Source organism: Oncorhynchus tshawytscha, linkage group LG04, assembly GCF_018296145.1.
Source record: "Oncorhynchus tshawytscha isolate Ot180627B linkage group LG04, Otsh_v2.0, whole genome shotgun sequence".
Classification (NCBI taxonomy): domain Eukaryota; kingdom Metazoa; phylum Chordata; class Actinopteri; order Salmoniformes; family Salmonidae; genus Oncorhynchus; species Oncorhynchus tshawytscha.
In genome coordinates this window covers 66,804,171-66,829,867 of record NC_056432.1, presented here as the reverse complement: position 1 = coordinate 66,829,867, position 25,697 = coordinate 66,804,171, and the positions used below count along the sequence as shown (strand labels likewise).

Below are 25,697 nucleotides of genomic sequence, written 5' to 3'. Positions count from 1 at the left end.
TTCCATATATCAATAATGGCGACTATGCATTACGTGTGAAAATGTTATCACTGGGTATAGCAGTTTAAAAACAATACCTACTCTAATTATAAGCTAGGGCTATTCTAATCACACTGGATCTGAACATCAATAGGCCTACACAGTATTGCTTGATAAGATATGATTACGTTGAACTTTTTCCTCAACAGATACGTAATTTGGATAAAAAATAATGAGACCCTCTTTTATCAGTTAGTTCTGCTGAGAAGGTTTGAATATGGGGGAGCAGCGGCGAGGGTATCTGAAAAGTGATCCAGTGAATTGGAGATGGCGCTGTGTACAGTGTGAGCGAGTTAACAGCCAACGTTTTCAGAGCGCAGGAAAGTTCGTAGGAGAGGTGACCCGTGATTCTAACAAGAGTTTTCTTCTCACATTACCATCGGGTTCGCTGTCCTATACTGCGGACTAGAGACACTGCGTTTCTGCTCAATGTTTCATGGACGGTTTGAATAGATTATCTCTAACGGGAATACTTGAGAGCCAGGAATTTAGAATTGCTGCAGTTTCAATGGGCTATCGGCTATCTATTCACCGTGAGTAGGCTGAACGCGATACGCTGTCTTGTTGCATAGCCTACTTTTGTAAAGAAGGTAGTTTGTTAGAATGAATTGCGCTTTTGGTATTATGTCATGTAGTCTGGGGTGTTTTTAGAACTATGAATGACCCCGGTGACAAGGATTTAATACCGATATCTCGGAAACACCGATTCATGGCTGCAATAATGCCCGGGGACGAGAGCCCATCGCATGGCAACACTTCCAGGGCTGATCGGAATGGGATAGGATTGGTTCACTGTTTTATTTGTGGAAGCGGCGTTTCGCCCGGAAAAGAATTGAGATTACAAGTGAAATATCCGAAAGAGAATGGTCCGTTTTTCCCGTTTTTACAAAACCAAGAGCCAGCGCCAGGGGCATGTGAAGTCAGCCCGGATGGACACGCTACGGTGTGCGCCGTGTGCCACTGTTTTCTGGGGGAGCAGTGGAACTCATTCGAGCGGACTAGGACACCCATAGAGAAGCGTATGTACTGGCTGAAGAGGCCGTACCAGTGCGACTCTCGGCGGATACCACAGGAGTGGAACATCTCCTATGACCTGGAGAGGAGAATCAGTGTCAGCAGCCAGAATTACGACGGGAACGAGTCAGATTTCTCCTCTTTCTCGGAAAACGAGAACATGTCAGACCAAGAACTGGATTTAGTAGACCGCGCCGGTGTGAGCAAGGAGAAGTACAAAACATCTGCCAACAGCAGCAAAACTCCCAGAGACGGTAGCAGGAAGAACAACAACAGTGTTATCAGTGTTAAAAACAGCCCTGACTCTCAACGGGCTATCCGCTATCCGGTGGGTGTCTACCAGGCACAGGACTCGCCGAAATCGGATAGTGCCATGCCGTCCAGGCGCGGTGCTAAAATTATGAATCATGTCTCTCAATCATCAGTATCTCTGTCCCAAGAGATTGTGTCCCAGAGATACTATGACAGCTCTCACGTCGACACACCTGTGCAGGACAACGGGATCATTATGCGCAACCGGCAGTGGCTAGCGGAGGGGAATGTCAGACACGCTGACCCGCGCCCTCTCCAACGCGCTGCTGACAGCAGCTGTAGCTTAACCAGGCATCCCTCCCTCTTATTCCACCAGAAAGGAGAGGATCTCGCTGACGCTGCCGACGGGCTATCACCCATTGGCACCACTGTCACCTCTAGGCGCGACGCAGCAGCACCTAGAGAAAGTGTTCCGGGTAGGTTTACAGCCTCTGACAACTCTGACAACGACCATGAGATCAATATAACCAGTGACGACGACCGCGAGGTGTTTGAAGCAGCTGGCAGCAGCAGAGAGAGGGTATTGGCCCTGCTGAGACCACCCAGGGACGCTGCCGGGAGAGTCATTGCCATGCACCAGAGTGGTGCCAGTGGTGGTGCCAACAGGAGTACCAGTCCCGAGGAGTGTGTGTGTTACATCTGTGGCAGCGGGATGTGGCAGGGCGGGAGGTTCCGTGTGTCTGTGCAGAAGCAGGAGAGGGCGGCCAGCGAGCCCTTCTTCCCCTTCCTGTGGTTACACAGCCCTCCCCCTGGCGCCATGCCCCTCACCCCGGGGGGCACCACCCTGGTCTGTGCCAGCTGCCACACCTCCCTCATGCAGCAGTGGCAGGGCTTCCAGCTGGCTGACGTGCCCGTTCTCCAGCGCCTCTACGTGGTCCCCCTCAATCAGGGCTCCTCCACCCCTGCACCAGCCTCGGGCCACCCTCCCTACCTCACTCCCCAGGAAAGGCACCCCTCAGAGCCCCCGGACCGCCTACCTAAATCTCAGGCTCCCTGTGAGGCCTGTTTCCTCTGTGGCCAGGAGTGCGGGCGGGATGTGAGGGTGGCATATGCACGGGCCGGCGTGGGCAAAGCCCGCGGTGCCATGTATTTCCCCTTCATCAACCTGCTGCCGTGCCCGCCTGGTGCCCAGGGAGTGAGGAACGGCCGGGTGCACTGCTGTCCTCCATGCTACGCCATCCTGGAGGAGATCTGGGGGGCGTACCGCCTCAGCCTCAGTGAGGACCTCATCACCTCTGTCACCTCCTTCCTGGGGAGGTACCACGCAGCGCTGGCCACGGGTGGAGCTGGACTGGCCCATTCCCAAAAGGGGGTGTCCTCCTCTTCCTCTGGCCATGGTGTGTCTGTATCAGTGTGTTACCTGTGTGGGGCAGAGCTAGGGGTCGGGGGGGAGTTCCAACTCCATGTCAACCCTCCCGGGCGCTGTGGAGAGAGAGAGCCCTTCTTTCCCTTCCTCACCATCCACCCCCCCGCTCCCCGCGCCAAACCTGCCGATGCCACCGGCCTGGTGTCAGCCTGTGCCCTCTGCTATCACGACCTGCATGCCCAGTGGGCTCAACATGAGAGCCAGGGTTCTGCCACCCCCAGCTCTACAGCCCCAGGCCCAGCCTCCTCCACCCCCCAGCCGGCCAGCTCTCCCTGGGCCAGACAGTACAGCTGCGAGGCCTTTGTGTGCTTCTTCTGCAGACAGGAGCAGAGGCGTCAGGGGGGGCTGTGTGCTGTCACAGTGGCCAGGCTGCCTGTGTTCCTGTACGCCCCACGCGGGCGCCGCACCCTTCTCGTGGATGATGGGAGGAAGCTGGTGATTGGCTCGTGTGTTGAATGTAAGTCCATGGTGCTGGCGGGACAGAGCATGCAGCAGGAGAGAGACAGGGACGGGGAGGGACAGGGAGACGGGAGGACAGAGACAGAGTCACCTCCCCCTTCATCACGCCCCAGACACAAGGTAAGACACAGGTTTCGGTCTTTTCACTTCACAGCTCCACAGGAGCAGTTTGTATGCGGTCCGCAGCACCATGCTTCTCGGCTGAGCCACAGGGGTTTCCAGGAAGTGTGCAGATGTTTGTTTGATGCTAAAAGTTGACTATTGTGGGTGTGTTGTATATTTTAGTGGTGTAGTATGCATCCTTTTCAGTAGATTGTGTGCTTGTTCATGTCTGTTAGCTATTGGTTTGTGTAACCTTATTTGATGTTTGTGGATGATTTCAGTCGTATAATAATTAAGTGCGCCCGTGCCTGTCTGTGTGTGTAGGTGGATTATTTCAGTCCTTTAAGTGCGCCCGTGCCTGTCTGTGTGTGTAGGTGGGGTTTATTATGGACCAGTGTTCACTGCTGTTATTGCTATTCTCCCCCATTATGGGAAAGCTGCTCTGAAACAGGGAGAAGTGAGAGTTGGTGTGTTCTCGAGTGTTATGGTTGTGTGTGTGTGTGTGTGTGTGTGCGCACACCTGTGTGTGTGTTCCTTTAGCTCTCTGACTGGCAGGGGAGTGAGCAGTGTTAGCAGGGGGTCCGTACAGCACCGGAGCCCGTCGTTAGATAAACAAACATTTGGATCAGAACTCTAACAGTAAACAACACAGAAAGACCGGGGGCATTTCAAGGCCACCACTGGCCTCCTTTTCTTCTTGTGTGTTTACATGTGTGTGTTTCTGGCCAAGTCTGTTGGTTTTTCTACATTGTTTTGGCTGTATACAGGATTCCATACGTCAGCGCTGTGTGTGTGTGTGTGTGTGTGTGTATGTGTGTGCGAGGCTACTACAGATTGTAACCCTTATCAGATCAACTAGAGACGGCTGATATCCACTAATGATAATAACAGTTTCCTCTGTGTCAGGAACAGCTGTGAACTCTCTATTAGACAGTGTGGTGTAATGATCATGTCTGTTCAATAAATCCTGCTCTATCCAGTGTAAATATAGAGCGGAGGCTAGACTCATCCAGTCATGTGTCAGTCTTACTGTAGTGTGTGTGTGTGTGTGTGTGTGTGTGTGTGTGTGTGTGTGTGTGTGTGTGTGTGTGTGTGTGTGTGTGTGTGTGTGTGTGTGTGTGTGTGTAATCATGCAGTGGCTGATTCAGTGCTGCTGTTGCTGTTCCTGGAAGTCCAGTCTATGTGGTCCAGATGGAGGTCTTCACAGAACCAGACCTCTACTATCTCTCATAAATAAATGAATGGAAAAAGGAGAATAGGTCTTGTAGATGAACTTGTAGCGATAGACCTTGTTCCACGGAGGCCACAGCAGCAGTTGCTGTTGCTACTAATTACACAACTGCTACCGAGATGAATGTATCAAAGAAAAAGCTATGTCTGCAACTCTGGTAGGCTCCCATGGTGATTTAATCAGACGCACAAAAAAGACAATGTTTTTGATCCGAGTTGGATCTTCGTCAGGTCATATAGCACTGTGAAAACCACCTACTGAAGTAACCTCTAGAGCAGGGATGGGCAACTCCAGTCCTCTGGTGTCACACTTTTCCCCCATCCCTAGCAAACACAACCGATGAAACTAATTGCATTCTAAAATGAAGATCATGATTAGTTGACTATTGGAGTCAGATGTGTTAGCTGTTAGTTGAAGTGTGTGATTAAAGTGGGACTGCAGATGGAAAGTGGAGGAAGAGAGGAGAGAGAGAGGAGGGAGAGAGGAGGGAGAGAGGAGGTAGAGTGGAGGGAGAGATAAAGTATAGGAACAAGGTCTTCATTAAGGTACACTGTTGGGACTAGAGTTGATGAAGGAATCACACAATACGTTTTCTCACGCTGCAAGAATGTATGTTTAGAGTGATGCTACTCAACAGAGCAATATTTACAGTGTGAAACGGAGAGATGCTCAACCTCATAATCAAAGATGATCATTCTCTGCGTGTGATTCATTTTATTGTTGTAAGAACACCCGTGGAGGTCGTTCATCTGTCCTGTACTCTTACTCTCTCTCTCTCTCTCTCTCTCACTCTCAATTTAAGGGCTTTATTGGCATCAATTTAAGGGCTTTATTGGCATGGAAAACACATGTTAACATTGCAAAGTAAGTGAAGTAGATAACAAACAAAAGTGAAAGAAACCATAACAATTAACAGTGAACATTACACTCACAAAAGTTCCAAAAGAATAAAGACATTTCAAATGTCATATTATGGCAATATACAGTGTTGTAGCGATGTGCAAATAGTTAAAGTCCAAAAGGGGAAGAAAATAAACATAAATATGTATTTAATGTATTTACAATGGTGTTTGTTCTTCACTGGTTGCCCTTTTCTTGTGGCAACAGGTCACAAATCTTAAGCTGCTGTGATGGCACACTGTGGTATTTCACCCAGTAGATATGGAAGTTGATCAAAATTGGGTTTGTTTTCGAATTCTTTGGCGCTGTGTAGTCTGAGGGAAAAATGTGTCTTTATTATGGTCATACATTTGTCATGAGATTAGGAAGTGCAGCTCAGTTTCCACCTCTCTCTTTCTCTGTCTAGTACACTCTGTTTTTCTGTGATCATCAGATATGTAACTATATATCAGATCACACCCTCAGAGACAAAGCTAGATCAGAATCCCGGAGCAGGCTTACTTGGTGTGGGGGGGTAATGAGGCTTACTTGGTGTGGGGGGTAATGAGGCTTACTTGGTGTGGGGGGTGGTAATGAGGCTTACTTGGTGTGGGGGGTAATGAGGCTTACTTGGTGTGGGGGGTAATGAGGCTTACTTGGTGTGGGGGGTAATGAGGCTTACTTGGTGTGGGGGGTAATGAGGCTTACTTGGTGTGGGGGGTAATGAGGCTTACTTGGTGTGGGGGGTAATGAGGCTTACTTGGTGTGGGGGAGTAATGAGGCTTACTTGGTGTGGGGGGTAATGAGGCTTACTTGGTGTGGGGGGTAATGAGGCTTACTTGGTGTGGGGGTAATGAGGCTTACTTGGTGTGGGGGGTAATGAGGCTTTACTTGGTGTGGGGGGTAATGAGGTTTACTTGGTGTGGGGGGTAATGAGGTTTACTTGGTGTGGGGGGTAATGAGGCTTTACTTGGTGTGGGGGATAATGAGGCTTACTTGGTGTGGGGGGTAATGAGGCTTACTTGGTGTGGGGGGTGGGGGGGTAATGAGGCTTACTTGGTGTGGGGGATAATGAGGTTTACTTGGTGTGGGGGTAATGAGGCTTACTTGGTGTGGGGGGTAATGAGGCTTACTTGGTGTTTGGGGTAATGAGGCTTACTTGGTGTGGGGGGTAATGAGGCTTACTTGGTGTGGGGGGTAATGGTGTCGTGGTATGTGAGGGATTTGAGGAGTCTGAGGGGGTGCAGGTGACAGAGCTGTTGTTGGCCTGGGCCAGGCAATGACCTCATGGCTGAGTAAGTGCTTAGAGGGGCTGAGTGTGTGTGAGAGAGCCGGGGTGTGAGAGGGGCTGAAAGGGGGCGGTGGGGGCCTGGGAGTAACAGGTGCCGTGTCCTCCAGTGAGACGCTATCTGCCCCAGAGAAGAACTGTCATCGCTCTCATGTCACCAGAGGAGAACCCATCTGCTTCCCCTGACCCCACCCCCACCCCCCCTTCTCCTTCTCACCCCTTCCCTCTTTCCTTCCCTCTCCTCTGTGCTCTCTCTTGCCCTCTCATTCCCTCTCTCCTCCTTCCTCCTTTATCTCTAAAAAGCAGAGGGAGGAGAAAGTGTGGGAGAAAAACGGGGTGAATATGTAGAGAAGGGATGAGAAAATGAACCACAAAGGAACGGGTTGACTTTGTCTTTTAGCTAGGTCTTTTTCATTTTTAGATATTTGCACTAAGAATGGCATAATCAAGTTACGATGTACAACGGTAGAGGGAGGGGCTGGGTTCTGCATATGCACCTGCCTTCACCTACTGATGAGTACCTGCACTGTGGTGTGTGTGTTGCGTTCATATGTGCATGTGTGTCATTTAATGTACCTTGTTAAAATTAGGTTTTCCTGTCCGATTCCTCGTTAAGATAAGGGGACAATTAAGATAAGGTCTAAATTAGCCCACGAAATGAGAGCTGCTACTGCTACTGTCTGCGTTTAATATAGTAGACTCCAGACACACACACACACACACACACACACACACACACACACACACACACACACACACACACACACACACACACACACACACACACACACACACACACACACACACACACACGCTGCTGCTACTCTGTTAATGATCTATCCTGATTGCCTAGTCACTTTTACCCCTACCTACATGTACATGTTACCTCCATTTGTCTTACTTTTGAACTCTGCAGTGTTGGGAAAGGGCTCGTAAGCATTTTACGGTAAAGTCTACACCTGTTGTATTCGGCTTATGTGACAAATACAATTTCATTTTACACACACACGCGCAAGCTGGATGGATGGTTAACATGCTCCTTGAGTGTAAAATGCATGTTGAACGTGACCTCTGACTTCCCTGTCAGACTCTGTAGACCACCACTAGACCACCACTAGACCACCACTAGACCACCACTAGACCACCACTAGACCACCACTAAACCACCACCAGACCATCACTATACCACCACTATACCACCACTATACCACCACTATACCACCACTATACCACCACTAGACCACCACTAAACCACCACTAGACCACCACTAGACCACCACTAAACCACCACTAGACCACCACTAGACCACTACTAAACCACCACTAAACCACCACTAGACCACCACTATACCACCAATAGACCACCACTAGACCACCACTAAACCACCACTAGACCACCACTAAACCACCACTAGACCACCACTATAAAACCAATGGACCACCAATAGACCACCACTAAACCACCACTAAACCACCACTATACCACCACTATACCACCAATAGACCAAAAATAGACCACCACTAGACCACCACTAAACCACCACTAGACCACCACTAAACCACCACTAGACCACCACTATAAAACCAATGGACCACCACTAGACCACCACTAAACCTCCACTAAACCACCACTAAACGACCACTAGACCACCACTAGACCACCACTAGACCACCACTAGACCACCAGAATGTCTAATTGGAGTCGACACATCCAACCAACCAGGCTTCAGGTCAAGGGTCCAATCCCATCCTAACTTCACGCCATTTTGATGAACAAATTTGAATGAAATTAAAATAGCCTATTTGTCTTGTGGCGATAAAATAATACTTTGTTAGTATAAGTATGATAGAGACGACTAAGGAAACGAAAACACTCTCAGTATGTCACTGGTATGGTTGTGTTGTTTTTGCTTCTAAAGTCAAGGAGATGACACGATGATCAATGTCCTACTACACTCAGTGGAGCCACGCTAGAGATGACAAGAGATCACCCACACACCTGTGTGCGTGTGTGTGTGTGTGTGTGTGTATCTTTCTATGGTGGTCTGCTGAGGCTCTGTTCTGGGTGGCTGATTATCATTGACCCGTAGGAAAAGTGGAGACAGGTTTTTGCGTCTGAGCTCTGAGCTCAATCAGTGTGCCACTGTCTGTCTGTGTTTCTGTTCAGAAACACACCAACCTCAGGAGGCTGAAGAAATTCGGCTTGTCACCAAAAGCACTCACAAACTTCTACAGATGCACAATCGAGAGCATCCTGGCGGGCTGTATCACCGCCTGGTATGGCAACTGCACCGCCCTCAACCGTAAGGCTCTCCAGAGGGTAGTGAGGTCTGCACAACGCATCACCGGGGGCAAACTACCTGCCCTCCAGGACACCTACACCACCCGATGCTACAGGAAGGCCATAAAGATCATCAAGGACATCAACCACCCGAGCCACTGCCTGTTCACCCCGCTGTCATCCAGAAGGCAAGGTCAGTACAGGTGCATCAAAGCTGGGACCGAGAGACTGAAAAACAGCTTCTATCTCAAGGCCATCAGACTGTTAAACAGCCACCACTAACATTGAGTGGCTACTGCCAACACACTGTCAATGACACTGACTCTACTCCAGCCACTTTAATAATGGGAATTGATGGGAAATGATGTAAATATATCACTAGCCACTTTAAACAATGCTACCTTATGTTACTTACCCTACATTATTCATCTCATATGCATACGTAGATACTGTACTCTATATCATCGACTGCATCCTTATGTAATACATGTATCACTAGCCACTTTAACTATGCCACTTGGTTTACATACTCATCTCATATGTATATACAGTACTCGATATCATCTACTGTATCTTGCCTATGCTGCTCTGTAACATCACTCATTCATATATCCTTATGTATATATTCTTTATCCCCTTACACTGTGTATAAGACAGTAGTTTTTTGGAATTGTTAGTTAGATTACTTGTTCGTTATTACTGCATTGTCGGAACTAGAAGCACAAGCATTTCGCTACACTCGCATTAACATCTGCTAACCATGTGTATGTGACAAATAAAATTTGATTTGATTTGAAATGAATGTAAGGGTCAGTTATTATATGTGTGTAAATGTGGCCGTGATGTATACATTTGAATGTGTGTGTGTGTTCTGTGTGTGTGTTTGGAAAGAGTATGTTCTCACTGCACGGCCCATATCCTGTGAAGGAGGTATTTGCTGTCACAGGAAAAACATTCTGGCATCGCGACACTGTCGCCTGCAAAGATGTATTACTGAGAGGAGAGGGGGAGGGAGGGGAGAGGGAGTCTGGGGTGGGGGAGTTGACAGGAAGGTTGGGTGTGTGTGTGTGTGGGGGGGGTAATCAGAAATAGAAAGGTAGAGGTGGTACCTATACCAATAAGCTCTCACAGTCTCATGTCAGAATTAGACGTTTGTCCATGTTTCTCAAATGTCAAATTTGGAAGGTGTTAGAAATGTCAAGTTTCTAAGTGTTTAAGGTTAAGTTTAGGCACTAACTCTGAGTGGTTAAGGTAAGGGTTAAGGTTTGGGATAGGCCTGAAACAAAAATCTCAAAAACAACTTTCACTGGATTCGAACATTCAACCTTTTGCACCAGAGGCAGATGTTTACCTACTTGAAGGTAACAGCGCTCACTGTTGCCCCTACTGGTCCGTTTCCACATCATCTCCTGACATCCTCAGACGTGGATGGATGTCTAGTATTGACTTATGATATCCGTACACTGTAAAAGCATTGAAAGCAGTGGAGCAGAGAGGAAGGACAAAGGGAGGGATGGAAAATACTAGATAATAGGCAGTCAAATACAAACAGCGAAGAGGAGCAGTGAGACAGGACTTTATGTCTCAGAGATGGGAGATGAGAGGAGGGGAGTTAGTGGGATCTGTAGTCCAGCCAAAGAGAACAGAGCAAAATGGAATCCCATTTCTCATTAATACATCATAAAGGGTCACTGCAGGAAATACTACATTATCCAGGGGGCCACAGGGGAGGGCTGTCTCTGTGGAGAGAATGGAACTCTAAGGTTATGTTTGTGTAAGTGTGTTGGTATGTGTGTTTTGTGTACCTGAGTGTGTACGCATGTTTGTGAGCCGGTGCGTGTTTGCCTGTGTTTTTGTGTGTTTGCCTGTGTGATGTGTGTGTGTGTGTGTGTGCCTGTGTTTAGGGTTTGTGGTCTGGTATTTTGATGTGGTTCCTACAAGGACTAACCCCCTGGGCTGTTTGACACATTGTCAGTCTGCTAGAGTCTGAACACACTGGTTCGCTGGATGTTCCCCAATGCTAGAAGGGGTTCCCCAAGTGAAAAAGGTTTGAACCCCCGTTCTAGAGCAGCTAACAAGACCCCTGTCCCACTGGACCAATGCATAGACAGAAGGACTTTTATAGTCACAAACAGCAGACAGGGTTGTGCTTTTGGCTTGACAGACACTGGGCTGGCTCCGCATTATCGGAGTCAACATTGGCATTGATAAAGGAAATTACAGTTCAGATAAATGACATTCAATTGAATGATTGTATTTTTTTTATAGTCAACATAAGTGATGCTAGTTATGCATTTTAAGTAGTCTAGGGGTCAACTTAAAATACACATGCATATCTTATTCATAAATCATATTGATGTCATTGACAACATTATAGTTCCAAGTACATATCTTAAGTTAGGATTGAGCCATGAGAGGCTGTATTCTCCAGTAGACAGCTGGCAGAGTGACGGACTGGTTGGCGTTTCAGATGGAATCCACAGCTATTTCTGGGGATTTATTTCACAGCTCCTGAAGGGGGATTTTCATTCAGCTCTCTGAGGCTGGAAGACACCACACTCCTGGGGGTCGACCGCTCAGGGTGTGTGTGTGTGTGTGTGTGTGTGTGATAGAGATTAGCCTGCAGTGCATGCTTCATTCCTGCCGATATCTCTATAACATTATATCAAATGACCCAGATCCCAGCACTGATCCAACTAGAAACATCCAGATTTCAACAGCCTTGTGAGGCCTTAGAACCGTCTCTCTCCGCCACTGCTCGTGTCTTCACTGTCTTACTCCTCATCACTCAAAAAGAGGGTGTCTCATACCCCCTGCCAAATAGAACACCCTTCAATCCCTCCACCCTCACTAACAGCTGCTCCACTGTTCCGCTGTTCCTGTGTTAGCTAGGCTATAGCTAGGCAGAGGCAGCCTGACACCATAGTGCGAGCCTCATACCTCACGCCTCACACCTCTCCCACCCAGTGAAAGGGGGAGATTGTGCTGCCCACAGCCACCGTCATGGAAAATTAAAGCCTTTGATCTACCTGGAATGACCCCCCACCGTCCCCCGTCCTCCGTCCCCCGTCCCTCGTTGAACATGCACGCACACACAGAGTCATGAACGCTCACACATACACACACACACACACACACGTCATGCACGCATACACACATGCCCGCATACACACGCGCACACACGCACGTACGTACGCACACTCACACACACACGTACACTCACATACACACACACGTTTGTTTTACTATCCTTGTGGGAACCAAACAATTGATTCCTATTCAAAATCCTGATCCTTAACCTAACCCTAACTTTAACCCCTAACCTTAAACATAATTGCTAAACCTAACCACTTACCCTAATTCTAACCCTAATTGTTACCCTAACTCTTAAGCCTAAAATGTACTTTTTCCTTGTGGGGTCCGGCAAAATGGTCCCCTCAAGGATAGTAAAACACACACACACACACACACACACACACACACACACACACACACACACACACACTATCGACCATGTTTGCACAAGACAGTAGCCCAGAGGAATCAAAATACGCAAGGCAAACTTAGAAAAACAGTTGACTGACAAATACCCCTAACAGAAAAAGAGTGGGAGGAGTTACTAAAATAGAGGAGGGAGAATGACACTTTCCCTGAATTACCTCATTTTCCCTCTCCTTTTCTTAACGTATGGAATGTCATTGAGTGGAAAGAGTGAATGAGTCTAGTTAAATTGTATTTGCTGTAGTGTTCTAGTTCTACTGCAGTACTTTGAGGTGATCTGACACCCCCCCAGGGCGGGACTGGCCTGGACTTGGCTGGGGAAAGTTATTTTTACCGCGGACTGGAGACAGCAAGAGGGTCCTGCTTCAGAGTTTGGGGGCAGGGGGGTGTTGCGATTGATGTGTTAATGGTCTGTAGTTGAGGGGTTAGCACCTAATCACCCCTGACCTCCTCCCTGGGCTCAGAGAGGAAGTGGACCTGGGCTCATTAGAGGTCAGAGGTCACACAGGTGGAAGTGGACATGGTTAGTGTATCGACACTACTAACTGTCTCAAAGGAATCAGCCAGTCAGAGATACAGTATAATACATGTTTATAATGTTGAGTTATTATTGAATGGTTTTCAGTGTTGAGTTATTTCTTACTTATAGTGTAGAACCACAAGACACATGTAAATGAATAAAAGTCAATGATCCGGAATTTGATCTTGACAGGACAATTTTGAATGCTGTACAGATTGTAGAAGTTGGAATCCATTGTGTTAGCATAGAAAATATGAGTGGTTTTGTCAAATTATCTGGCCCCAACTCCACTATTCAGGTAGGAACCCAGTTGACTGCCCTGTCCAGAGAGACAGAACAGAGAGGGCAGTGTCTCCTTGGCCCACTGTTCCAGTCAATCCTGTTGGTTGGCACTGGGGTGTGTGTGTGTCCACTTGGCACTGATGTCCTGTTTTCATCAGTGTTTGAGTCTGGCGTCGATGTGTGTGAGAAATAGTGTGTGTGTCCTGTTTTCAGCAGTGGGTGTGGGTCCAGTTGTCTCGTGTGTGTGAGTGTGTGTGTGTGTCTTTAGTGTGCCAGGGTTGGAGACAGTCTGTTGAACTCAGTGTGAACTGAATGAATGCTGAGACTCTAAGGTCTCATGTGAAAATAGCTCAGTGTGTGTAGCCTTGAGTGTGTACGTGCCATCGGAAAGTATTCAGACCCCTTGACTTTTTCCACATTTTGTTATGTTAGAGCCTTATTCTAAAATTGATGAAATAGTTTTTTTCCCTCATCAAAAATTAAAATACATAAGTATTCAGACCCTTTACTCAGTACTTTGTTGAAGCAGCTTTGGCAGTGATTACAGCCTCGAGTCTTCTTGGGTATGATGCTACAAGCTTGGCACACCTGTATTTGGGGAGTTTCTCCCATTCTTCTCTGCAGATCCTATCACGTTCTGTAGGGTTAGATGGGGAACGTTGCTGCACAGCTATTTTCAGGTCTCTCTAGAGATGTTCTATTGGGTTCAAGTCCAGGCTCTGGCTGGGCCACTCAAGGACTTTCAGAGACTTGTCCCAATGCCACTCCTGCGTTGTCTTGGCTGTGTGCTTAGGGTCGTGGTCCTGTTGGAAGGCGAACCTTTGCTCTACTCGGATGTTCTGTGTGCTCTGGAGCAGGTTTTCATCAAGGATCCCTCTGTACTTTGCTCAGTTCATCTTTGCCTCGATCCTGACTAGTCTCCCAGTCCCTGCCGCTGAAAATCATCCCGACAGCATGATATCTAGATATCTAAATGAGAGAGCCCCATAGGAGAACCCTTTTTGGTTCTGGGTAGAACCATTTTGTGTTCCATGAAGAACCCAAAAGGGTTCTACCTGAAACCAAAACGGGTAATCCTATGGGGGAGAGATGGAGGGCCTGGTTCGGCTTTCAAGTTCTGTGTGTGTCCAGTCCTCTCATAATTGTCCCCTGTGCCTGGGATGGTGGGATTTTTTTCAGGACATGCACCACTTGTGGCGTTTGGACCTGGGCCATGCCTCCCCTCATATCCTCCCGTCTCTCCCTCCTGCCTCCTTTTCATTGTTTTGGGAGTGCGGTGTTGACTCAGGAAAGGGACAGCAAGAATGGCCTCTCCCCTCTCCCTGCTCTCATCCCCTGTTCTTCCCCTCCTTTCCGTCCCCCCATTCTCCCCCATTGTGGTCTGTTCAGTGTTGATTGAGGCCAGTGCAGTCAGGGCCAGGCTGAATGGCTGGGTGAGAATAGCTGCTGTGCTATGTGAATGAGGTCTGTCTGTATTGTGTGGAGGCCAGCCCACTGGCTGGGGTTCCCTATGCTAGGCCTGGAGCTGCTTGAGTCTGGGTCCGTACAGGCCAGGGGGTCTGGGCCAGACCAAGGGGTTCTGGGCAAGACCAGGGGATCTGGGTCAGGCCAGGGGATCTGGGTCAGGCCAGGGGATCTGGGCCAGGATGGGATCTGGGCCAGGACAGGGGATCTGTACAGGACAGGGGATCTGGACCAGGCCAGGGGATCTGGACCAGGCCAGTTGATCTATACAGGACAGGGGATCTGAGCCAGGACGGGATCTGGGCCAGGACGGGATCTGGGCCAGGACAGGGGATCTGTACAGGACAGGGGATCTGGACCAGGCCACGGGATCTGGACCAGGACAGGGGACTGTACAGGACAGGGGATCTGAGCCAGGACGGGATCTTGGCCAGGACGGGATCTGGGCCAGGACAGGGGATCTGTACAGGACAGGGGATCTGTACAGGACAGGGGGTCTGGACCAGGCCAGGGGATATGAGCAAGGCCAGAGGATCTGGGCCAGGACAGGGCACCTGGGCCAGGACAGAGAGGGAGGACAGGCCACTGTGTTCTCCTCTGTCATAGAAAACAACAACTATATCACAACATGACCTACGTTCATTTGTGCTCTACTCATTAATTAATTAATTAATTCATTCATTCATTCAGTAAACCTGTTCCGTTATACAAAAGACCACAACGAGACCACATGTTGGTTAGTCACTTACTTCACAGCTGGCCTGTAGCTTACGTGGTCTGTAGACCATAGATTACTACCACATTGTGCCCCAGACCTACATACTTGACATGTGCCAGCCATTAGAGGTCAGGCGGCTGGCATCTGTCAGTGCCTGGCATAGAGTGGTATGGCCAGGGGTAGAGGAGCAGGCTGGACGCTGGAGAAGTTCCCCAGTGCCCCCCTCTTTTCCCATGGCCCTGGTTTTACTAGGGTTTTATACCAATGTAATTACAGAGTAGAGACAGTACTGTAACGATGTAACTACAGCCCAGCTCTTTCTCTCTCTCAAACACTCCCTCACTCCCAAACTTAGATCACCCCACGAGCCAGAGGAAACAAACCTCACATACTGTGTGTGTGTATGTGTGTGTGCGTGTGCGTGTGCTTGTGTTTGTGCGTGTGTGTGTGTGTGTGTCTGCCAGGGGTTGGGAGCAGTAGCAGGTGTTTGCTCGCCGAAACACGCGGGCAAAGCAGCTGGACTGTGCCACAGCTGTGTGTGTGTGTGTGTGTGTGTGTGTGTGTGTGTGTGTGTGTGTGTGTGCGTGTGTGTGTGTGTGTGTGTATATGTGTGTGTGTGTGTGTGTGTGTGTATATGTGTGTGTAGCACCTGGACACAGCTGGACTGTATGGCAGGCAGTAGCTAATAGAGGAACTGTGTTTCTGGCCAGACGTGAGCTCCTACACTCAGCCTGTTCAACAACTTATAGTATTCATTTCACTAGCTCTCCCTCCCTCTCTCCCACACACACACAGTTCCATTGCCAAAGTGCTTTCTTTTTATTCTCTATATTGATTTTTGGGATCTCTTTACTCCTTGTTCTTTCAGGTCTTCTTTTAGTTCTGGGTGTGTTATTTCAGAGTCATTTGAAGGGGGGAGGTATGGTGTTTTGGTGATGTGTCATTTGAGCCATTTGAAGGGGGGAGGTATGGTGTTTTGGTGATGTGTCATTTGAAGGGTGAGGTATGGTGTTTTGGTGATGTGTCATTTGAGCCATTTGAAGGGGGGAGGTATGGTGTTTTGGTGATGTGTCATTTGAAGGGGGAGGTATGGTGTTTTGGTGATGTGTCATTTGAAGGGTGAGGTATGGTGTTTTGGTGATGTGTCATTTGAGCCATTTGAAGGGGGAGGTATGGTGTTTTGGTGATGTGTCATTTGAAGGGGGAGGTATGGTGTTTTGGTGATGTGTCATTTGAAGGGTGAGGTATGATGTTTTGGTGTATGTGTCATTTGAAGGGTGAGGTATGGTGTTTTGGTGTATGTGTCATTTGAAGGGTGAGGTATGGTGTTTTGGTGTATGTGTCATTTGAAGGGTGAGGTATGATGTTTTGGTGTATGTCATTTGAAGGGTGAGGTATGATGTTTTGGTGTATGTGTCATTTGAAGGGTGAGGTATGGTGTTTTGGTGTATGGCAAATACATTAGCAACATGTGTCTGCTTGTGAAAGGGGTCTGCTCTGCTTTGCTCTAGTCCTGCTTTCCTCCCCACCTTTCCCTCTCTCCTCCTCTCCCTTTCTCACCCCTCTCCCCCCATTCTGCTGATAGTCCTAATGAGGTGAGGAGAGCAGGGTTCTGTAGCACCTCTCAGTTTAGGATGCCATACCAGGACAACTGGTCATACCAGCAGCAAGGGAGAGAGCTCAGCCAAAATAGACACTCACACCTGGCTATATACAGTATGCCCTATACACAGCTAACCAATCAGGGACTAGGTTACTGTACCCCTTAACACACCCAGCTAACCAACCAGGGATTAGGTTACTGCAGTGTACCCCTAACTATACAGGCCAAAGCCAACCAATCAGGGAATGGCCAAATAGGTTTGTTGCGAGGGCAGGGTGGCTATTGTCTAACATAGCAGATCTGAGCTGCCAGAGTGAAGAAGATAGATATCCTCCTTAAATTACAACCCCTCAAGTCCTCACCACCACAAATTACACCTCACCCCCTCTCAGCCTCTCTGTCCCCCTCTATGTACCCCTCACCCCATCCAAGCCTCTCTGTCCTCCTCACCCCCTCTCAGCCTCTCTGCCCCCCCCTCACCCCCTATTTGTCCACCTCACCCCCTCTCAGCCTCTCTGCCCCCCCCTCACCCCCTCTTTGTCCACCTCACCCCCTCTCAGCCTCTGCCCCCTCACCCACCTCTCTCCCCCTCACCCCTACTCCTCACTTCCTACCGCCTCCCCACTGTCTCTCATACTCTTTCACCCAACCCCAACTGGCCTTCTTCGACTCAATCCCACCCCCTCTACCCCCTCTTTCCCTCCTCGCTCCTCAATCTGACCGCCCCACCCCCTCATCTCTTCACCCCAAACCCACTATCCCTCTTCCTTGGAACCAACTGGTCTCTCACATGACCTGCCAAGGCAGCTGGGTAGCTAGGGGGGCTGTAAGGGTGGGGTGTAGGGGGGCTGTAAGGGTGGGGTGTAGGGGGCTGTAAGGGTGGGGTGTAGGGGGCTGTAAGGGTGGGATGTAGGGGGCTGTAAGGGTGGGTGTAGGGGGCTGTAAGGGTGGGGTGTAGGGGGCTGTAAGGGGTGGGTGTAGGGGGCTGTAAGGGTGGGTGTAGGGGGCTGTAACAGGGGGTGTAGTGGGGGCTGTAAGGGGTGGGGGTGTAGTTAGGCTGTAAGGGGGGTGTAGTTAGGCTGTAAGGGGTGGGGGGTGTAGTTAGGCTGTAAGGGGTGTAGTTAGGCTGGGGGTGTAGTTAGGCTGTAACAGGGGGTGTAGTTAGGCTGTAAGGGGTGGGGGTGTAGTTAGGCTGTAACAGGGGGTGTAGTTAGGCTGTAAGGGGTGGGGGTGTAGTTAGGCTGTAACAGGGGGTGTAGTTAGGCTGTAAGGGGTGGGGGGTGTAGTTAGGCTGTAACAGGGGGGTGTAGTTAGGCTGTAAGGGGGGGGGGGTGTAGTTAGGCTGTAACAGGGGGTGTAGTTAGGCTGTAAGGGGTGGGGGTGTAGTTAGGCTGTAAGGGGTGGGGGGGGTGTAGTTAGGCTGTAACAGGGGGTGTAGTTAGGCTGTAAGGGGTGGGGGTGTAGTTAGGCTGTAAGGGGTGGGGGTGTAGTTAGGCTGTAAGGGGTGGGGGGTGTGTAGTTAGGCTGTAAGGGGGGTGTATTTAGGCTGTAAGGGGTGGGGGTGTAGTTAGGCTGTAAGGGGTGGGGGGTGTAGTTAGGCTGTAACAGGGGGTGTAGTTAGGCTGTAAGGGGTGGGGGTGTAGTTAGGCTGTAACAGGGGTGGGGGTGTAGTTAGGCTGTAAGGGGTGGGGGGTGCTGGGGATGTTGGCTCCAACAGGGTTTCACAAATGGCTTTAGAAACTCTTTCCACTCTGAAGGGGAGGAGGAACACTAACTGGTTTGTTTGTTGGCTTTCCAAATTGGCACACTATTTTTGGAAAACACACACACACTCCAATTAGGGTGTCCACCCATTCTGCACAGAGTGGTGAAAAGGCGCTTTGGTGATGAAACTTCCCTTCCTTATGTTGTAATAATATTTCATACGTTTTGTTTATCTCATGTTCTGAATCGCTCCCTGGGATCTTTCTCTAACATACTGTATCATTAACATTATATACAAAAAGTTGGATTTCGCAACCTAATAATTCCGATAATAAGCACCGAGCTCGGTTGACATAGCGGTGCTGCTTTCTCGTAACAACTTTTGAGGATTTTACATTTTGTGGTCGCCGTCTTCAGTTGTTTCCGTGGGTCGCAAAAAGCTAAATTTGCATGACACGAGCTGAATTAAAAATAAAAAGCTTGAAAATAAAAAGCTCGGCATACACTCAGTGGTCCTTTGACATTTTACAGAGATACACTTGTTTTTGTGAGAAATCTTTGAAAAGTAACAGGAATTTCAAATGAGTATGAAAGGGGTAAGCTAAAACATGAAATACAACATATCGTGTCTCAAAATCGATACCCATCTTATTGTTTTCTGTCCTGCGGACTCGAGAAGAAAGATGACGAGTTCAACAGGAAAGAGAACCTGTCAAGTAGCCAGGAGCCTTACATTTTGCACAGAATCCAGCCTTGCTGAAACTATGCAAGTTTCTCTTGTGCATGAAGACACTGGCCGAGGGACATCACATCAGTGGCATGGGCATGGTTGGGTTACACACACACAAACCACACGCACACAGTTCCCCAGTGCCAGGGCTGCAATAGTGTGACGTTAGAGCAGTCAGATTTATGTCTAGGGGTGTGGGGTGGGTTAGCAAGGAGTGGGGTAGTGGTGTCCAGGGACCTCCTGTTTAGTTTCCTAGGAAAGATTTTGGCACGCTGACACGGCTGTGTCCCTCTGAAAGAGACACACATACCAGACAGACAGAGAGAGATAGAGACGGCATGAACATGGCATAGAGCTACTGATCCCACATCAGTCAGTTGACAAAAGCCAGGGTAGCTCAATAATAAGCACCAAGGGTTATATGTGTCAGCATGTCTATTTTCGCTCACTCTGTTTCTCTCTCTCTTTCACACACCTAAACAAATACACACATTATACACACCTTTTGACAACTGACAACTGTTGTGGTTCTGCTGTTGTTATTAGTGAAGGGGGAAAAATCGATTCAGTTACATAATGGGATATTATCTTCGCTCTAGTTGGCTGTACCTGCACCAAAACTCGTGAGCCAATTTGTTTTCAGCACTTTTATTTCCATGACTGATCAAAACTCATTTTCTCATGGCTCTCTCTTGTCCCTCTGCAGCAGACGTATGTTTGGAACATTGAATCGCAACAACATCACAGTATCGGCAGTTAAGTATGGTGATCATATCGTATCGTCCCTGGCAATTCCCAGTCCTAGTTGTCATGGCCAGAATTGTAGTGCTTATTTGTGGCCAGTAGAACATAAGCCTACACCACAGATGGGCAACTTTGACGGGGGTGTGGGCCACCATTTTTTTTAAATAACGAATTTCTTGCAATTCTGCTAATTTTGCCATGGGCGGAAAGGAAAACCAGTCGTTTTACAGTTAATGTCCTGCAATTGTACACATTTTGCCATAGGGTGGAGGGAAATGTTTGCAGTTTTTAATGTGATATCTGAGTGAAACTGACTAACAAAACCAATGGGGGCCCCCGGACGGTAATTCAAACATGATAACAAGTTTAAATAGGTGGATGCTAAACTGACTTAGCTAAAACAAAATTGCTGACAGGGGCTAATTGACCGACTGTCAGTGACTGACAGAACAAGAGAAAAACTGCTGATGCACAACCAAATTTAGAAATTGCACCTGGAGTATTCTGCTATTCTAACTCACAATAGTAAGTTGAGACCCCAAAGTAGTAAAAATAATATAGATAGACACTACCTTTCAAAAGTTTGGGGTCACTTAGAAATGTCTTTGTTTTTGAAAGAAAAGCACATTTTTGTCCATTCAAATAACATTAAATTGATCAGAAATACACTGAAGACATTGTTAATGTTGTAAATGACTATTGTAGCCAGAAACGGCAGATTTTTTCAAATAGAATATCTACATCGGCGTACAGAGGTCCATTATCAGCAACCATCACTCCTGTGTTCCAATGGCACGTTGTGTTAGTTAATCCAAGTTTATCATTTCAAAAGCCTAATTGATCATTAGAAAACACTTTTGCAATTATGTTATCACAGCTGAAAACTGTTGTGCTGATTAAAGAAGAAATACAACTGGTCTTCTTTAGACTAGTTGAGTATCTGGAACATCAATATTTGTGGGTTCGATTACAGGCTCAAAATGGCCATAAACCAAGACCTTTCTTCTGAAATTCATCAGTCTATTCTTGTTCTGAGAAATGAAGGCTATTCCATGTGAGAAATTGCAAATAAACTGAAGATCTCATACAATGCTGTGTACTACTCCATTCACAGAACAGCGCAAACTGTCTCTCACCAGGAGTGAGAGGCCCCGGTGCACAACTGAGCAAGACAACACGTACATTAGTGTGTCTAGTTTGAGAAACAGACGCCTCACAAGTCCTAAACTGGCAGCTTCATTAAATGGTACCCGCTAAACACCAGTCTCAATGTCAACAGTGAAGAGGCGACTCCGGGATGCTGGCCTTATAGGCAGAGTTCCTCTATCCAGTGTCTGTGTTCTTTTGCCCATCTTAATCTTTTCTTTTTATTGTCCAATCTGAGATATGGCTTTTTCTTTGCAACTCTGCCTTGTGGGTTTAGAGGCTGCTACCACCGTGCTTCACGGTGGGGATGGTGTTCTTCGGCTTGCAAGCCTCCGCCTTTTTCCTCCAAACATAATGATGGTCATTATAGCCAAACAGTTTTTGTTTCATCAGACCAGAGGACATTTCTCCAAAAAGTTTGATCTTTGTTCCCTTGTGCAGTTGCAAATCGTAGTCTGGCTTTTTATAGCGGTTTTGGAGCAGTGGCTTCTTCCTTGCTGAGTGCCTTTCAGGTTATGTCGATATAGGACTCGTTTTACTATGGATATAGATACTTGTGTACCTGTTTCCTTCAGCATCTTCACAAGGCCCTTTGCTGTTTTTCTGGGATTGACTTGCACTTTTCGCACCAAAGCACGTTCGTCTCTAGGAGTCTCCTTCCTGAGCAGTATGACGGCTGTGTGGTCCCATGGTGTTTATACTTGCGTATTATTGTTTGTACAGATGAACGTGGTACCTTCAGGAGTTTGGAAATTGCTCCCAATGATGTCTTGGCTGATATCTTTAGATTTTCCCATGATGTCAAGCAAAGAGGCACTGTGTTTGAAAGTAGGCCTTGAAATACATCCACAGGTACACCTCCAATTGACTGAAATAATGTCAATTAGCTAATCAGAAGCTTCTAAAGCCATGACATCATTTTCTGGAATTTTCCAAGCTGTTTAAAGGCACAGTCAACTTAGTGCATGTAAACTTCTGACCCAGTGGAATTGTGATACAGTGAATGATAAGTGAAATAACCTGTCTGTAAACAATTTTTGGAAAAATGACTTGTGTCACGCAGAAGGTAGATGTCCTAACCGACTTGCCAAAACTATAGTTTGCTAACAAGATATTTATGGAGCGGTTGAAAAACGAGTTTTAATTACTCCAACGTTAGTGTATGTAAACTTCTGACTTCAACTGTATAAATTACAGTCATGACCAAAAGTTTTGAGAATGACACAAATATACATTTTCACAAAGTCTGCTGACTCAGTTTGTATGATGACAATTTGCATATACTCCAGAATGTTATGAAGAGTGATCAGATGAATTGCAATTAATTGCAAAGTCCCTCTTTGCCATGCAAATTAACTGAATCCCCAAAAAACATTTCCACTCCATTTCAGCCCTGCCACAAAAGGACCAGCTGACATCATGCCAGTGATTCTCTCGTTAACACAGGTGAGGGTGTTGACGAGGACAAGGCTGGAGATCACTCTATCATGCTGATTCAGTTTGAATAACAGACTGGAAGCTTCAAAAGGAGGGTGGTGCTTGGAATCATTGTTCTTCCTCTGTCAACCATGGTTACCTGCAAGGAAACACGTGATGTCATCATTGCTTTGCACAAAAAAGGGCTTCACAGGCAAGGATATTGCTGCCAGTAAGATAGCACCTAAATCAACCATTTATCGGATCATCAAGAACTTCAAGGAGAGCGGTTCAATTGTTGTGAAGAAGGCTTCAGGGCGCCCCAGAAAGTCCAGCAACCGCCAGGACCGTCTCCTAAAGTTGATCGGGGCACCACCAATACAGAGCTTGCTCAGGAATGGCAACAGGCAGGTGTGAGTGCATCTGCAAGCACAGTGAGGCAAAGACTTTTGGAGGATGGCCTGGTGTCAGGAAGGGCAGCTAAGATGCCACTTCTATCTAGGAAAAACATCAGGGACAGACTGATATTCTGCAAAAGGTACAGGGATTGGACTGCTGAGGACTGGGGTAAAGTCATTTTCTCTGATGAATCCCCATTCCGATTGTTTGGGGCATCCGGAAAAAAGCTTGTCCGGAGAAGACAAGGTGAGCGCTACCATCAGTCCTGTGTCATGCCAACAGTAAAGCATCCTGAGACCATTCATGTGTGGGTTTGCTTCTCAGCCAAGGGAGTAGGCTCACTCACAATTTTGCCTAAGAACACAGCCATGAATAAAGAATGGTACCAACACATCCTCCGAGAGCAACTTCTCCCAAACATCCAGGAACAGTTTGGTGACAAACAATGCCTTTCCCAGCATGATGGAGCACCTTGCCATAAGGAAAAAGTGATAACTAAGTGGCTCGTGGAACAAAACATCGATATTTTGGGTCCATGGCCAGGAAGCTCCCCAGAACTTAATCCCATTGAGAACTCGTGGTCAATCATCAAGAGGCAGGTGGACAAACAAAAACCCACAAATTCTGACAAACTCCAAGCATTGATTATGCAAGAATGGGCTGCCATCTAAAATCTGATTATTAGGCTAGGAACTGGAGTTTAGAAATTCTCTTGTTATGGTCAGAGCCAAATCCTGTCTTCATTCAGCATTTTGAGCTGCTCAGTGAGACCACAAAACATTTGTGCCCGTCCATCTTTGTGTCTGTCCGTCTGTCTATGTGCGTTCTGTCCATCTTGTCAATTGGAAATATTCCTCCAAAGATAACTTCTCAATCTCTCGTCCTAATCCTTCCAATAGTAGACATAAAAAATAGAGCAGAGGGGATTTCAATGTTTTTATGTTCTCCTCTCTTGCAGGGTGCTGTAAAAATAGCACTTGGTTTGAGTTAGGAGCCAGGGGTCTCCTCCTCTCTCCCTTCTATTTCTCATCTCCTCTCTCCCCCTCTCTCCATGTTCCCTCCCTCCTCTCTCCCCCTCTCTCCATGTTCCCTCCCCTCCTCTCTCCCCCTCTCTCCATGTTCCCTCCCCCCTCCTCTCTCCCTTCTCTTTTTATCTGCCCCTCCACCTCCTCCCCTGTCTGTCTGTGCCTCCCACTCTTTTCTCCTTCCTCCCTGCTTCCCCCCCCCCCCCCTCCTCCCCCTCTCTTTCCCTTTTCTCCTCTATCCTCTCCCCTCACTCTTTCCCCCACTCCTCCACCCCCATCCTCCCTCCTCTCCCCTCCTTGTGGATTTAGCAGGGCCACATGTTGCTGGCCTCTCTTGGCGGTGTGAGCCCCATGGCGGGCCCTGGCTCCAGCCTGACGCGCAGCCCGGGCAGTGTCTGTGTCTGTGTGTTTGTGTGTGTGTGTGTGTGTGTGTGTCTGTGTGTGTGTGTGTGTATGTGTGTCTGCATTCCTGTGTGTGCGACAGAGAGAGGATATGTGTGTGCGTGCATGCCTGGATGTGTGTGTGTGGTTGACTGTGTGTGCCTGTTTCTGTGCGTGAGAGATGCGCGGGCCGGGCGGCGCTCACACAGTAACCTGATAGTGGTGCTGGGAGCAGCAGAGAGAGTGGCTCTGAGCGAGGCAGTGCTGTGATTTATCCCCAGAGCCTAGCAGATGGCTGCAACAGGAGTTTGTTTAAGTTTGCTTCAGAGCCGGGCACACCGCCAGCAACACAGAGAGGGCTTGCCAGAAAAATGTTCACTGACTCTGGACGCCTAACCACTCCCTCCCCCTCCTCTCCTCCCCTCTCCCCTCGGGTGTCCCCCTGCCTAACCCCACACAGCCCCCTCTCTCAGTCCAGCACCACACACAGATGCACACTGATACACACAAACTCCCAGTCTCCCAGACTTTCTGTCCCTGATCTCAGCTTACTGTTCTCTCATTTCTCTCTTTCCTCCCATCTGCTTGGCATGCAAACACACAAACACATAAAACACACTTACACACAGACACACACACAAACACTAGCTAGTGTAATGCTGTTTTGTTGAGTCCCTGGTGCAGACAAGGCGGGGGCTCTGTGGGATCATTGCAGAGCGTTGTGGGGTGGTTGTCTAACCATTGTTTGAAGACTGGGGAGGTTTCTGCTCTAATCCGGGCATGCCCTTTTCTCACCTACACACACAGGCGTGCACACCACACACACACACACACTGTTTAGAGGGAAAGGAAGAAAACAACATTGTTCCGCTGTTAGGGGTGAAAGAAAGTTGTCATATCACTCGTGAAGTGGTAGAAATGCAATACATGACAGTGCACACACACCATCCATCACATACAAAATCAAATCAAATCAAATTTATTTATGTAGCCCTTCGTACATCAGCTGATATCTCAAAGTGCTGTACAGAAACCCAGCCTAAAACCCCAAACAGCAAGCAATGCAGGTGTAGAAGCACGGTGGCTAGGAAAA

The 25,697-nt window shown here is 48.0% G+C and overlaps 1 protein-coding gene across 1 annotated transcript in view; it reads left to right on the top strand.

Annotated features, from left to right (window-relative positions):
• Window positions 1–362: 362 nt before the first annotated feature.
• The window catches only part of gse1b (Gse1 coiled-coil protein b), a 445,489-nt gene continuing 420,154 nt past the window's right edge, over window positions 363–25,697 (top strand). The window contains exon 1 of the mRNA XM_042321104.1: window positions 363–3,310. Coding sequence (XP_042177038.1) covers window positions 695–3,310 — 2,616 coding nt within the window. The 5' untranslated portion in view covers window positions 363–694. The remainder of the gene's footprint in view (window positions 3,311–25,697) is intronic.